Source organism: Alosa pseudoharengus, unplaced genomic scaffold (assembly GCF_046254945.1).
Source record: "Alosa pseudoharengus isolate Yale_2024_CS ecotype anadromous, Long Island Sound unplaced genomic scaffold, YU_APseudo_1.1 YU_APseudo_1.1_scf_22, whole genome shotgun sequence".
In the NCBI taxonomy this organism is placed as follows: Eukaryota; Metazoa; Chordata; class Actinopteri; order Clupeiformes; family Clupeidae; genus Alosa; species Alosa pseudoharengus.
In genome coordinates, this window is record NW_027468680.1 from 30,451,537 (window position 1) to 30,466,697 (window position 15,161).

At 43.0% G+C, this 15,161-nt stretch overlaps 1 protein-coding gene across 1 annotated transcript in view; it reads left to right on the top strand.

The window, feature by feature from the left end:
* LOC143139212 (adenylate cyclase type 8) overlaps positions 1-13,751 on the top strand; it is a 35,961-nt gene extending 22,210 nt beyond the window's left edge. Inside the window, exons 8-19 of the mRNA XM_076299815.1 lie at positions 1,061-1,249; positions 1,834-1,934; positions 3,815-4,016; positions 4,315-4,413; positions 4,698-4,870; positions 4,981-5,062; positions 5,614-5,772; positions 6,950-7,096; positions 7,327-7,419; positions 8,611-8,725; positions 12,668-12,926; positions 13,209-13,751. Coding sequence (XP_076155930.1) covers positions 1,061-1,249; positions 1,834-1,934; positions 3,815-4,016; positions 4,315-4,413; positions 4,698-4,870; positions 4,981-5,062; positions 5,614-5,772; positions 6,950-7,096; positions 7,327-7,419; positions 8,611-8,725; positions 12,668-12,926; positions 13,209-13,356 — 1,767 coding nt within the window. The 3' untranslated portion in view covers positions 13,357-13,751. The remainder of the gene's footprint in view (positions 1-1,060; positions 1,250-1,833; positions 1,935-3,814; positions 4,017-4,314; positions 4,414-4,697; positions 4,871-4,980; positions 5,063-5,613; positions 5,773-6,949; positions 7,097-7,326; positions 7,420-8,610; positions 8,726-12,667; positions 12,927-13,208) is intronic.
* Positions 13,752-15,161: the final 1,410 nt, after the last annotated feature.

Sequence of the window (15,161 nt, forward strand, 5' to 3'; positions counted from 1 at the left end):
ATCATGCTCAAGGACACTTCAACCCTTCGACCCATAATCTCAAATATAGGGAAGAGGAGGAAGCCCATTGCCACAATGTAGCTTTCTCTAGCCATGAAGGCTAATAGGTCTAGTGCTTGTACCTGGTTTCTGTGGTGCTGGGTGGATGAGAGTCATTGACTCCCCCTTGGATGGGACCTCAGTACATTGCAGGTTGCCCCCAGCCGAAGCTGGTACCTGGGTGCACTAAGAAGATGATACAGATTAAGTGCTCTCTCCAAATGGGCACAACTTATTTCAAATGACTATGATGGAATGTTATTTAAGCACACCCCCTGACTCAAAGACGAACATGAAAACCACACAAAGTAGCAATAGAAGATACAGTTAAGAGGCCACAGTTCTACCCCCTGTAGTGTTGCACTGAATCTATGGGCAATCCCAGCACTGATCAAGGGGATCTACCCTGCTGCTGGATCAGATGCTCTCATCCTTACCTAATGGGCCTAACTCTGATTAAATTAATGCTGATTTGGCACATGGGACTCTGAGGTTGCCTGGATAAAGTATGCTCATGACCTCTACATTGGCACTCACACAGTTTACTCTTTAACTGATCAGGTTAAAGTAGTTCATAGCAGATTCAACAGAGAAAGCTTTTCAAATTTAGTGTCAATCGCTTACTATGGTATATTCCACTATAGAAGTAACATTAGTTAAGTAGTTGTAGTCCCCTACAATGGTCAGATGGAATGAGCCAGGTTGGGAATTGAGCCAGGACATAGGGATAGGGAATAGGGAAACACCCTATTCTTTGCACTGATTGGCATGGGATCTATTATGACCTCACCTCAGTGAGTCAGTTAAAGTTCATCTCCTACAGAGCAGTGTCTCCATGACTGGACAGAGACAATGGGATTGTTCTGTGACCAGAGAGAAGACCCCCTACCTGCCTGCCAACACCAATTCCAGCAGCAACTTAGTTTTCTCAGGAGGTCTCCCATCCAGTCCTAACCAAACCCATAGCTACTTAGCTGAAAAATGTTTAATTCAGATATAATACTGTGTTCATGTTCTGTAGATCTTGGCAACGTTCACTAATGGCTCGTTGGTGCAGCTGCCCAGTCAGATCACAGCAGGGAACTCTGGCTCACGGGAGATCAACAAGCGCATCATGCGAGCCATCGAGGTGCGCAGCAGTGAGCTGATGAGGAAGGAGCACATCACGCCCTTCACCCTGGTCTTTAAAGATGGACACATTGAGGACAAGGTGCAATCACACGCAACATGATACACTCTTGCTCTGTTTTTCTCTGTCTTTCAAACACACGCTGTCTCTTTCTCTCCCATGTCATGAATGACTATCCTGCCTGTCAGTGAGTTAGAACTCTTCATAACTCTGATCCTCGTCCAAGACATCTCTGATTATACACAAACATTCCTTCTCTCTAATTGTCACTCTATGTCTAATGCCTTTAGATTGACATGAGAAAGAGAAATAGTCAACAAAATGTGATGTATGTATGGGAACCATTCCAGGTATCTTAGATAAGTTGAGAGAAGCCAAGAGCGTAAGAAGTTGGCTTCTTTAAAGAGTCACTCAACAATTACATGATTCACCTCTCTTTGAGTCTATAAGAGAGGACCCAACTTACATAACAAATTGGTTAGAGGCAATATCTTGCCTCCCTCAAAACAGACTCTCCTAGCTCCAGTGAAACAAGGACATTACCCTTGTGGTAACTGTGTCAGGAAAGAGCACATCACGCCCTTCACCCTGGTCTTTAAAGATGGACACGTCAAGGACAAGGTGCAATCACACACACACACATATATATCCATGTTTTCTTCCAGTTTTCCCATATGAGGGATGAGATGTTCAAGTCCAACCTGGTCTGTTCCTTCATGCTGGTGCTCTTCATCATGGCCGTGCAGGTCCTCATCCCAGGCCCTCAGTGAGTACACACCAGCGCTCGTGTTTCTGATGTAATAGAGCTCAATGGCCATCGCCCACCTCCACGAGGGCTCAGTTTTCGGAAGTACGTTTCCCATTCATTTCTCCAATCAACGTCTGGAGTTTTAGGCCTTACCTTAATCTAACCAGGCATGGCGTACATCCTGATCATACAAGATTTAATTTTCGAGTAACCAAACTAACAGAAAAAATAAAAAAGGGTAAAGGCACAACATTATGTACATTTTTTTTTTATTTCCGAGCGAATTAACTACTCATCCCATCAGCCATTGTGAATGATACATTTCCAATGTTTTCCAACCTAACAATAGTTTAACATGCTTCCATTTCAATATAAGACAACAAGATGACTAACTTCCTACGGTTTACATTTAGCAAATTCAACTTTCAAGGTGAGAAAAACAGTTTACATCGGATGGCCTCGCTCGCATTGCTCCTCATCGATTCAGTAGCCATCTTGGTTGAATGTGAAAACCATCGGTTTTCGCAGCAGGAGTTAAGTCATAAACATTTCCATGGCAACAGTGATCTCGGCCAATCAAAGGCTCTGCTTTTACACATTAGGATTTTGGGTGTAGGCCTATACATGGATTTCTATAACCTGACTCTCGCCAGATGAATTTCGTTCCGCCTAGCTCCACTCATCCATCTGGAACCGATCCATTGGAATGGTGTTTCAGAAGGCTGGGCCTAATCAAAAAATGCTTGCATATGATTGAATAAGCCACTTGTCCGTCATCTATTGACGTGCTACTTCAACCACTCACATCGAAGCCAACCCGTGACGCTGATAACAGTCTCACAGTCGCTTCTACGCTATGTCACATCTATGAAACTCCCGCCCTGCATCCTGATTGGCTCTACCATACAATCTCATGCTGAAATCACTCTCAATGGAAGAGGTCCCAGATGGATGTGAGTGAAGCTAGGCGGAGCTAAGCGGAACGAAATTCATCTGGCGAGAGTCAGGTTAGGATTTCTATGCAACGTCACGAAAACATGCGTGCGCAACCAAGAGGCAGAAAGCACCATAGAACAGCATAGAGCAATGCAAAAGAGCAAAAGAATAAAATGAGTTTTTGTGCTGAAAACTGCACCAATTCGAAATCACGATGGTTAGAGAATGTTAAATATGTTCAATATCCCTAATGGAATGCATGTCTTCGCCAAAAATGACAAAATACGATGTTATATTAATAATGCAAATGAACGGCAAACTTTGAAATATAAGTCTGAAATGAGATGTTATTATCATTGAGACAACAGGGGTATACAAAAAAATCCGATTGTAGCTTACAGCAGCCGACTATTTAGGTTAAGTTTATAACGTTGTGGACGGCCACCAAGCGTCTTCTGCCCCACGGCTGCGCGCGCATCTAGTTTTGTTGGTAAACGGGAAACCCATGTATTGCTTTACCGTGAAATCACGTATAAAACACTTTTTTCTCAAAACAAAGTAGATGTCCCATGAACTTTTGGTGTCTATATGAGCAGATACAATCGCTTAATCATGCTGTAACTGGTTTTAAGTCTTATCTTGAATGGTTACAATAGTATGTCTTATAATTCAGTTCCCAGTGGAGAATGTGAATTAGCCTACATTGTTAGTTCCAGAACCTGAGTGGGCGGTGACTGTTGAACTCTATTCTCCTGAAATTAAAATGTTAACAAAGCATATCCCAAAACCGAAAACACAAACGTTGTAGTGTGGACAGTGAAAACGCTGAGTTTCAGATACAATCATGTGGACTTAATATTCTAGATTCTAAATTCTATTGAACTGGGAAACTGGGGGAAAAATTGCAAGAAAAGAAGTCATCATATGTTGCTCTGTGTGTGTGTGTGTGTCTTTCTCATCAGCATCTGTCCCATGATAGTGCAGTTCTCTCTGTTCCTTCTGGTGTACGCACTGCTTCTGCTGGTGACGCTGGCTGAGGAGTTCAAGTTCTCCCCTGCCGCCCTGCAGTACCTGTGCTGCTGGGTACAGGAGACCAAGAGCGTCCGCAATGTCCTCACCCTCACCGCCATCGCCGTCAACTTTGGGGTGGCATCCTCAGACATCGTACGTGAAGCAGAACAACTTCCTTCATCATCCAAACAACAGATTTTGCATATTGCATAACATTTGCATAACAATATGAGAGAATTATCTATTGTACAACATCGATTATTTGTAGACTAAATGTACATACATTGAGCTACTTCCATGTAGATTTTCAAGTTCCTACTAGCTACTCTACATACCATTTTAGTCTTTTGAAAATGTCCAAACAACACAACCTTCCCTTGATTTATCCTTAATATCTCTGTGCCCATTACATGAAATACTCAAATATTTGCACAACATTAATACAATGCAGCTTTGGTGCAACACCGTGGAGTCAGAGGGTGAGGAGACCAACACAAACTCCCAGGAGACGCCGGCCGAAGGGCCAGTAAACATCTGCACACACCCCGAGGTAAGAGAGGAGGAACCACTCTAAGATCACCTCAGGTCAAAACAGCACACATTTAATTATTTTTAACTAAGACTTTCACATCGCAAATATCAGTACACTAAATGTGTATCTTACTTTTTTGGGACATTGATTCTAAATTCTGGATAAGTTCCTCTATTTATGTTTTTGAGTTGTGTCTAATTAACATAGTGAAATGAATCTTCTTTATTGTTAGGATAATTGTTGTGCTCATGACATAGGAATGGCCACTAAAGTTACTCACCACTGGTCATTCTCCCTTGTAGTTCTTTGTGCTGAGCGGGGTGCTCGCCATGGTAACATGTGCCGTGTTTTTACGGCTAAGCTGCCTGTTAAAGTTAGTGGTGCTGCTGATGGTGATCGCTGTCTACACATACTTCATTGAAGTGACACTGCACGTCCTCTTCATCCGCCAACACCACAACGGCCAGCTCCAGAGGTACAGCTGTTTAAAGGCACACCGGGCACACTGACCTGTATTTTCCATTGATATTGTAGGTCTCAGGTAGAATAAAGGCTATTCATTTATCTGTTCTCACTTTTCCCCAGGTCCCACTACCTCAGAAGACAGGGGATTTCAGTGTTGCTGATGACCATGTTTGTCATTGCTGTACTCTATAATAGTCGAAAGGTAGGTCCATAAATATATAACGGCCTACAGTATGTGCATTTGAGTTGTTGAATATGATGCCACAATAGTCTGATAATAGCGCAGTGTAATAATGTCAAACTGCAGCTTACATTAAAGGTGCTCTAAGCGATGCCACGCATTGTTAGGCTAAAACATTTTATATCACTTACTGCAAACATCACCTAACCAACCGCTAGCCGTCTGTGTCCTGAATACACTGTAAAAAAACGTGATCTCTGTGGACAGTCCAGGCTCCAAAAACGGCAACAAAAACAACCTGGGCAAACCTAGCCCATTAAAACATAACAAACTGTTCTAGCAAATCACAGACGAGATGCACGTTTAGGAGAGTTTCAATTGCACGGGAGGGAGGGGGAGGAAGTAGCGAGCTAGCTCTCTGTTTTGTTTGAAAGTCAACAGAAGTGACGTTACCCAGCATCGCTTAGAGCACCTTTAAATGATGCCTATGACTGCTTATAAAAAGATCAATAGTGTAAACACTACACATTTTAAGGTACATTAAAAAATCTTTCAACATACTGCTCACTCAGCTGGAGACGACAGCACGGCTGGACTTCCTGTGGCGTCTGCAGGCTCGACAGGAAGTGCAGGACATGAAGGAGCAGCGGGAGCACAACGAGTGTCTGCTGTACAACATCCTGCCCACACACGTGGCACAGCACTTCCTGGCTAGGGAGCGCCACAATGAGGTAACCTTACCCCACTGAACAATCCAATGGAAGAAAAACAGATGAGCTATACCATTTGATACCAAAACTTGATGTCATGCTCACAAAGTGTATGTATGGTATATCAAAATATACCAATTATACCAATATACAGTCATGGCCAAAGTCCTTGTAACAGTCCCTGTTACAGCTCATTGAAAAAAAACCTTAAAACTTAATTTCTTCCTGAAATATGATCATTTAAAGGGAATTTTCTCATGTACAGCTGCATGTCTGGTAAAATGTGTTAGTATCCTTAAAAAAAGATGATAGATAATTGGATTGTAGGGATGTTTCAAACTAACTGTTCCCCCCTAAATAGTGTTGATGTAGTTGATATTGTATTATTTAATTCAGCCTATTTAAATGGAGAAAAGTAGTCTGCAGTTTGGCATCACTGTGTGTACCACACTGGACATAGACCAGAGAAAGCAAAAAGAGAAGGTTATCTGAGGAGACCAGAAAGAAAATTATTAAATGCTTTGTTTTCATGCGGTAGCCTATTTGATAAGCGATGTCATGGGTAGGCTGACGTGATTAAGGAGGGCTTTCTGTTCCTGTTAGCCTATAGGTTTTAGCCTAAAGGTTTTACATACCAGTTGGGATTAAGGCGCCTTCAGAGACTAGTGCTAGCACGTTTGACTCCCAACAAACTCCCAACTGCTGTGAGTTGTGGGTTCAAGTTCAGGAAAGTGCAGGGCTGAGCCACGCGGTCAAAACAACGCAGCTACACTGACAGATGCACAAGTGTCAGAAAATGGACAGAAAATGCGTGTTGCCACTGAGAGCCTCTATACTTTGTGCAACACACTATTAGGTAAAGGGTACCATCGTCCATACCATGATCATTTGTTGAGTCAAAAGTAAAGTCTGGTTTGCGTTAGACATGGGATAAAGACATAAATGCTAATTGCTTTTGTTAGTTTAAAATTAAATTATACACGAGACCAAGACCAGACTGGACACCTGTATATTTACAGGGACATGCTGTGGGCTTGTTAAATGTGATGATAAAGGAATCCCTTGCACTCTAGCCCCTCTGTCTGTGGAGATCGGCGCTCACAGAACAGGACAGTAAGAGCAACTAAATACAATGGGCCACTTCAGGCAGCTGAATCCAAAGAAGGCTCCATCCATCTTATGCTCTTCTGTTCCTCAGGACCTGTACTCCCAGTCCTATGAGAGGGTCGGGGTGATGTTTGCCTCTATCCCAGGGTTCACCAACTACTACGAACAGAAGGAGCTCAACAACCAAGACATAGAGTGCCTGAGGCTCCTTAACGAAATCATAGCTGACTTTGATGAGGTGAGGCAAACAGCTACTGTGTACTCATTCTTCTCTCCTTGATGTCCTGACAAGCCCTTATGGTACCACTGCAAATCACACACATTTTCATTGTTTATTGAGTTATTATTAGAGAGTGAAGGTTATTGTAGAATTGTTGAGTGTCCACATACAGTACATCATAGAACATTTAGAATTAGGGGTAAATCATTTAATTTCATTCTTTTGAATTTTTCCACTTTCTGTCGTAGTTACTTGATGAGTCTTACTTTCAAGACATCGAAAAAATCAAGACCATTGGCAGCTGTTACATGGCTGCTTCTGGGTTGTCCCCCGATAGGCCGGTAAGTTTCCACCTTGGTGGTCATTTCGATACCACAGATGCATAAAGACCCAGTCAGGCAACGGGTGGAGTTTTACTCACAGTGATGCACACCAAGGAGAGACAGCATGACTTTGCATAAAGATCCACCAGCTGCTCTAACTAGACAAAGGAAATAAACAAGGAAATAAGTGTCCTTGCAGGCTGATGGGGGATGGCGTTGGTCATCCCATTTTACGTGGACCACAGTGACTCATTAGTTCCAATTAGTGGCAAACCAGAGCAGATAGCTAGACACACTCACACTCACACTCACACACGTGCACATACGTACTAGCCTAGAAATCTAGACGCGCCCCTAGCGGCTGCCAGGGCTAGTCTAGGAACTCTCCGTTCGCTTGTGAGCTCCAGAAATCGAAACTTAATCAGGCCAATGAAATTGTGTATAGAGTCGTTAGGTGGGCTTAACATAATGATTGATGGCAGAGTTGCAACGGTTTGGCTTGAATTCCCTGCTACTTGAAAACAAATAAGATGGATGTTGCTGCTGGCGAACAGTGTGACACGAGTTAAGCTTTTATTAAGTTGGCAAACGTTTGAACTAGCCAACTAGCTCCGCATGGGACTCATAGCGCTGCCGCTGTTCTATTGCGTGCAGAGGGAATTTGAAAGTCAACAGATTATCCCGCCTCTCGGACTGAGCACTGCGAACGGTGAGTGCCCAGACCATACATTTTAATGTGGGTCTGGCTCGTCAGGCTACATACGTACACATACACATATATATTTATAAGTATATATACTCTTTTGATCCCGTGAGGGAAATTTGATCTCTGCATTTATCCCAATCCGTGAATTAGTGAAACACACTCAGCACACAGTGAACACACAGTGAGGTGAAGCACACACTAATCCCGACGCAGTGAGCTGCATGCAACAACAGCGGCGCTCGGGGTCCGAAGAGCTAACCAGTAGGCCACGGTTGCCCCATACACATATACTTACACATGCACATACACAGCTAGATACCCCTCCCTTAAAAATGGCTTAGGAACACAGATGATGACTTTTCACATCTCTGAAATTATACTGTAGATTGTATTTGTAGATTCTCTTATAGATTTCCCAAATCAAAAGTGCATTCCTTCTCCTCCACGCTCATGAGGAGTGTTGTCTTAATCCAGTGCCTGATGACTATGCTTCTTCCTCCTAGGCCAGTACAGATGAATGGGCACACCTAAGTGAACTAGTGCTTTTCGCTCTAGCCATGCAAGAGACGCTGAAAGAGATCAACAAAATCACCACCAACAACTTCCAGCTTCGAATTGGTGCGTATGCCAGCTGTGCTACTGACTAAGACCTGTTATTATGACCTGCAGCGCAGCGAAGCGTATAGGTTTAGTCAGAATTTTTTTTTTTTTTCTTTTTCGCATGTCCAAATTTCCGTCAATGATTCCCGGGACACTGAAAGACCGGGGTAGACGAAACTTGGTGGGCATGTAACCCCATATGGATAGCATGGAACCATCGTTTTTCGTTTTGATCTGTAGCCCCCCTGCTGGACTGCACCCCCCGAAAGGAGGGTAGGGCAGACACAGTTTTCTGGGAATATCTCGAGAACCGTAAGGTTTAGGAGGACCTTTTTTTTTTTTGTATGTTGATCTCAAGGGGCCATATCAACCCATTCCATAACCACTCATTTAATGTATAGCGCCACCTAGTTAAACACAAAAAAGTAAAAATGAGGTGTTGTAATCGCAGGTATCTGTGACCTAACATAGTCAAAACTGCACGAAATTGGAAGTGTAGGATCATTATGACACCCTCTGAATACACGCCAAGTTTCGTGGAATTCCGTTCATGGGGGCCACACAATAAATTAATTTATGTTACTATACACCAACTGGCCTGTAGGTGGCCGGAGACAGTTTTCTGTGAATATCTCGAGAACTGTAGGGCCTAGGAGGTCCACCTTTTTTTTGTACGTTGGTCTTAAGGGGGCATGTCAACCCATCCCATTACCACTTATTTCATGTATAGCGCCACCTAGTTAAAAATTAAAAAGCAAAAAATTAGGTGTTTTCATCACTATATCTCTGGCTGACATGGTCAAAACTGCACGAAATTGAAAGTGTAGGATCATTATGACACCCTCCGAATGCATGCCAAGTTTTGTGAACTTTCATTCATGGGGGGCCTTACAATAAAATAATTTATGTGTACATTTAGTGACCGTACACCAACAAGGATTCCCGGGACACTGAAAGACCGGGGTACACGAAACTTGGTGGGCATGTAACCCCACATGGATAGCATGGAACCGTCGTTTTTCGTTTTGATCTGTAGCCCCCCCACTGTACTGGACCCCCCGAAAGGAGGGTAGGGCAGACACAGTTTTCTGTGAATATGTTGAGAACCGTAGGGCCTAGGATGACCAATTTTTTCCGTATGTTTGCCTCCAGGGGTCATGTTAACCCATTCCATGTGCACACATGTGCATAAACAGATACACACGCACACACATGCATTCACAGTAATCATACGTATGACACATACTCACACAGTAGACATATGTACGCATGCATGCACATGCACAAACACACATACGCAGGCAAACACACAAGCACGCACACACACACACACACACACACACCCACACACATAAACATAAACGTGTACACGCACACATGCACACAATTCAAGAATTTCTCAGAATTATGAACAGGCAAGATGGGGGTGGGGTTGTATTAATGAATTTTACATGTGAAATCTATGAACTTATCATGTTTTGGTACTTGTTGTCTAGCACAGCGGTCCCCAACCACCGGGCCGTGGGACATTCCTAACCTGGCCGTAGCCTACGACATGAGTTTAAAAAAAAATGCATGCAAACTAAACTAAATTTAATTCGCAATAATGTCACGTTTTTACATGGCATAGGCCTATATGCAGTTGTTTGCATTTTGCAAGGTCTATTTTCTTACGTCTGTCTGTCCGCCTTCAGCACTTTACATATTGCCTTCAGCGCTGCGCAGCCTCAGGTCAGCTCACTTCACTTGATCAGTTCTTGGCGAACGGTAGTGTCACACGAAGTTAGCTCAACTGCTAGAATGAGCAACAAAAAACAAGCATCTTTAGCACTGGCCAGAGTGTTTGAGTTGCGAGAGCCGCTGCACAGATTTCTTACAGAAAAAAGTCACCGTTAGCTGCACATTTTAGTGATGAGGACTGGGTGTCAAAACTCGCTTACCTGTGTGGCATATTCGGGTTGCTTAATGACCTCAACCTGTCACTTCAGGGGAGAATGACGACTGTCTTTAAACTGGCAGATAAAGTCACTGTATTTAAAGCCAGGCTTGATTTGTGGGGACGAATGGGAACGGGGTGTATTTGATATGTTCCAAACAGTAGTGGGGGTTTTGGGAGAGACTGAGGCAGGGCCCTTTCTCTCGCTGGTGCGCGATAACCTTGTTGCGCTTTCTAATGAGTTTGAGCGTTAGGCTACTTCCCATCCTCCAAAGATCCACGGCAAACCAATGAGTGGGTCCGCAAACCATTTGTCAATATCCAGAATAGTCCTAACTTGTCAGCGCAGGAGGAAGAGCAGTTGATCGAAATCGCAAATGACGGTGGTCTTAAGAGTGTGTATGAGGAAACCTCTCTAGCGGGTTTTTGGATCAAAACCATAGCAGAATATCCCGAGATAGCCGTAAAAGCGCTGAAAATGTTGCTACCATTTTCCACCACGTATCTATATGCGAGGCCGGGTTTTCTGCAATGACTGCAACTAAGACCAAATTGTGCAATTGACTGGACATTTCAAACACACTGAGGGTGTCACTGTCTTCCATCACCCCCAGATGGAACCTTCTTGTTGCAGGGAAACAAGCACAGGGCTCCCACTGATTATATTCGTAATGCATGTTTAGTTCCCATGTTTTGTTCCCATATTTTGTTACGCATGTTCACACTTGATAGATGTAGCTTCAAGTTGTTCAATTTTCATAGTTCATAGGCCTATTGTTAAATTTTTACTTCTTCAAGTTCACGTTTTTCACATTTTTAAGAGTTCGTTACCTTCACTGTTCATACATAACTGGAGCTAGTTCTTTTCAAGTAATGCATGCACAACACATATGGAACATGGAACCCCCGAACCCCCATCCCACAGTTCTACATGAGAATAAGCATGAGACTAAGTAAATCAAGCTTATTAGATTTGATATTATCTGGTGGCCATGGTGACTTGAACTTATCCACCTCTGATTGAATTTCTTTACCTTAGCGGAGGTACAGTTAATGCTACCAGACCAGTGCACTGGAAGTAGAGTAACAGTGTTAATTTGGGACAATATTTGATTTGAAGTTGAATCCAACAAAACAGTCTCAGAAACAAAACCAGAGAGGATTAACGTGGATGATGAATGTGATGTGAAGTGGTTTTAATATGAAAGAATCTATAACAAAACTGAAGCATATGCCATAGGAATACCATACTCATGGGAAGGAAACTGAATCACGTCATTCTGTTCCACAACAAAAGTTTACACTTGTTGCCTTCCAAGAATAGACCCCTAGATTTCCTTTTAAGGAAAAGCTAATTAAACAGCGTAGACTATATTTTCTAAATAGCATATAGGCTTCCCTCGAGATGTGATTTGACATGATTTAAGACATGACTAACATTTAAGAAACTCGACAATACTGTCAAGAGTGGTTAATAAGATATAGTACACTTGCTCAATAATGTTATAAGCTCTTTCACTGTGTGGGATCTATTCATATAAGATCTGTAAGCAATTCTGAATGGGTACAGAAATGACCTTCAGTGTGAATGTGCATTGATTTTTAGGACACTCCTATTCCAATTAATCACTTTATACAGAGGTGATGGATGATTTAATTTCCCTTAGGTTAAAAAGCAAAATGTTTTGTACATTTCAAAGGGCTTAGATAGATGCAAGTACACAGGGAATGAGTATATGCTGTTACCATGTCTTAAACTTTTGAATCAGAGCTGCAAGACTATACTGGTCCTGATACCCAGTAGGCAAAGTGGAAACTAATAGGTTTAACAAGGCACATCAATTCAAGGAGATTCAATTTTTAATCAGGATGCAATGCATCAGCTTTTTGAACCCAAGTGACCTTGGTTCACCCATGTCCCACACAGTTCTATTTCATACTATTCCTGTTGTCTATATTTCCCAAACCCGTCTGTGACGTTTTGGATAAAAATGTCTGCTAATGACCAGTTACTGTACATGTAGGGATGGCACATGGCCCAGTTGTGGCAGGGGTTATTGGTGCCACCAAGCCCCAGTATGACATCTGGGGGATGACAGTGAACCTGGCCAGCCGGATGGACAGCACTGGGGTCAGTGGCCGCATCCAGGTCCCAGAGGGCACCAGCAAGCTCCTGGTGGACCGCGGCTTCAAGCGCGAGTTCCGCGGTAACATCTACGTGAAGGGTGTGAGTGAGCGGCACGGCGCTGTCTGCACCTACTTCATCAGTAGCCGAGAGCAAAGGTTCAACTTCATCTTTAATGTTGACATGTACTCTCTCCACCCACCCCAATACAAATACATATATTATATACATATTATATATACATATTTAATACATAACAATCTGAGACAATATGGTGGCGAAAAAGCATCCTAATAAAAGTCCACTAATCATTATTATTATGATGATTATTAATGCTTGCTAATGTTACTTATAGTGTTGTTAATTTTGTTGGTTTTATAGTGATTTCTTTGTGCAAGTCACCTTGTCTACTAAATAAATAATGTTGACTTAAACCGTAGATCCAGCTATGCTGAGCGCCTGACCAACCGAGCAGGCCTGCATGGGCGCAACACACTGTCCGGAGTGGTGTTCACCCTGGTGCAGGCACGCAAGAAGGAGAAGCTGAGAGAGGCCAACGGAGGCTTCCATCTGCTGGACGTCTCCTAGTGTTTGATCTCTGGGGCCAAGGCAAGCCAGGCCCCTCATGCAAGAGCCACAGTTGACTGTTGACCAAAATACCTCCACGATGGATCCGCTGAGCGAGATTTCAGTGATCAGCTGACCACATGTCCTCAACTTTGACCTCACTGTATACACAGAGCTCCGTAAAAACGTAATCAAGACTGATCATATAAACAATTGTGAAGGGAAGTGTCAGTCAGTACTCAGTAATCTGCTATGATACCCAGGTAGCCTACCTTATTATGTACACACAAGTGTACAGATGAGGAATTTCATTTCCCAAAAACTTTATTTATAATCATAGGCTAGGTATAGGACTTTTTACTGTGACCAGCATACTGGAATGCCATATACTCTAGTGCCCTTCCTGGATTAGACTATTTATGCACTATTTTTATATCATGTTTTTGTAAGAATTCTTTCAACAGCGTACATTTTCCTCACATTTTTCTCAAAAATAATTATCATTAAAATGCTTATGAACAAAATCTTCTACCACTACCATGCATTGTTTTTGTATTATTGTGTTCACATCAGAGATGGATTTGTTTTTCACTACTTTCTTCCTTTGATTTTATAATCTTTATTTATGGGAGCAACATCAAAGTACTTCATCTAGTACATGTAGTACAAGAATAGGCAAACATAGTAATGTTACTAAAGTAAGATATCAAGGGCAAAATGAGTAGGCGTGTTGGCATGCATGTGTGTGTGTAGATGCAGGGAGAGAATCAGTATGTTAGAGAAATGGGGGAGACAAAGACAAAGCCACAGGAAGAGAGATAACAGGGAGGTCATGATAATAAAGTGCCAGTTCAGGAGAACATTCAAATAGGGGCCCACAAGGCATGGATCTCTACAAAATGGGAAAGAGGTAGAGATCCATGCCTTGCTCCAAGTGCGACATTAGGCCCAACCCTGCACTGACAGGAAGAGGCCTGAGGGGGGGCGCAGGTGGTGACATTAAGGCTGAACAGACCCGATTCTTCCTCACCCATTGGTGGTGGTGTCTCTGGCTACAGAATACTCAAGATGCTCTTTACCATCTTTCCCAATACACTTGAAACATACAAGGTCATGTGTTTTAATGAAATCTGGCACTGATCAAACTATGGATTCACGGTTGGTGGACTCTACTGTACCTTATCTGCAGGACTGAGACCATTCTAAATAAAACTTGGCTTCACTTCGGAGGATAAAGGTAGGCGAGTCATGTCAGGGTGTGAGATGAGTCAGCCAAGTGAAACACACAATGAAACCACACCAGGGACGTCGTTAGGCTTATTTTGATGGGGCTGAAGCCACCCTAAGATGATCAAAAGCCCCCCTAAAAAATATAGTAATAATATGCGTCCAAATTCACGTCCAGTATTCTCTGTTGAATTGCTCATGGATCCTTATCTCACATAAATCACACAGATGTCAAAGAGCGGAACATCCATCTTCTTTGTTTTCAAGTAGCAGGGAATTCAAGCCAAACCGTTGCAACTCTGCCATCAATCATTATGTTAAGCCCTCCTAACGTCTCTATACACGATGTGATTGGCCCTATCAAAGTTGAATTTTTCCAGCTCGCAAGCCAACGGAGAGTTAGACTAGCCCGGGCAGCAATGACATTTGCTGCCGCTAGGGTGCGTCTAGATTTCTAGGCTAGATGGCTGGGTGAGAGACCCAGATAGTAGGAGGCCGGTGGAACACTGCTGGCCCACTATTAGGGGTTTGCACCGACGTCACGTTCTGGCCAGTAAGTATGGTAACCCAGCACGCGCGGCCATATTGGCGATACTCAG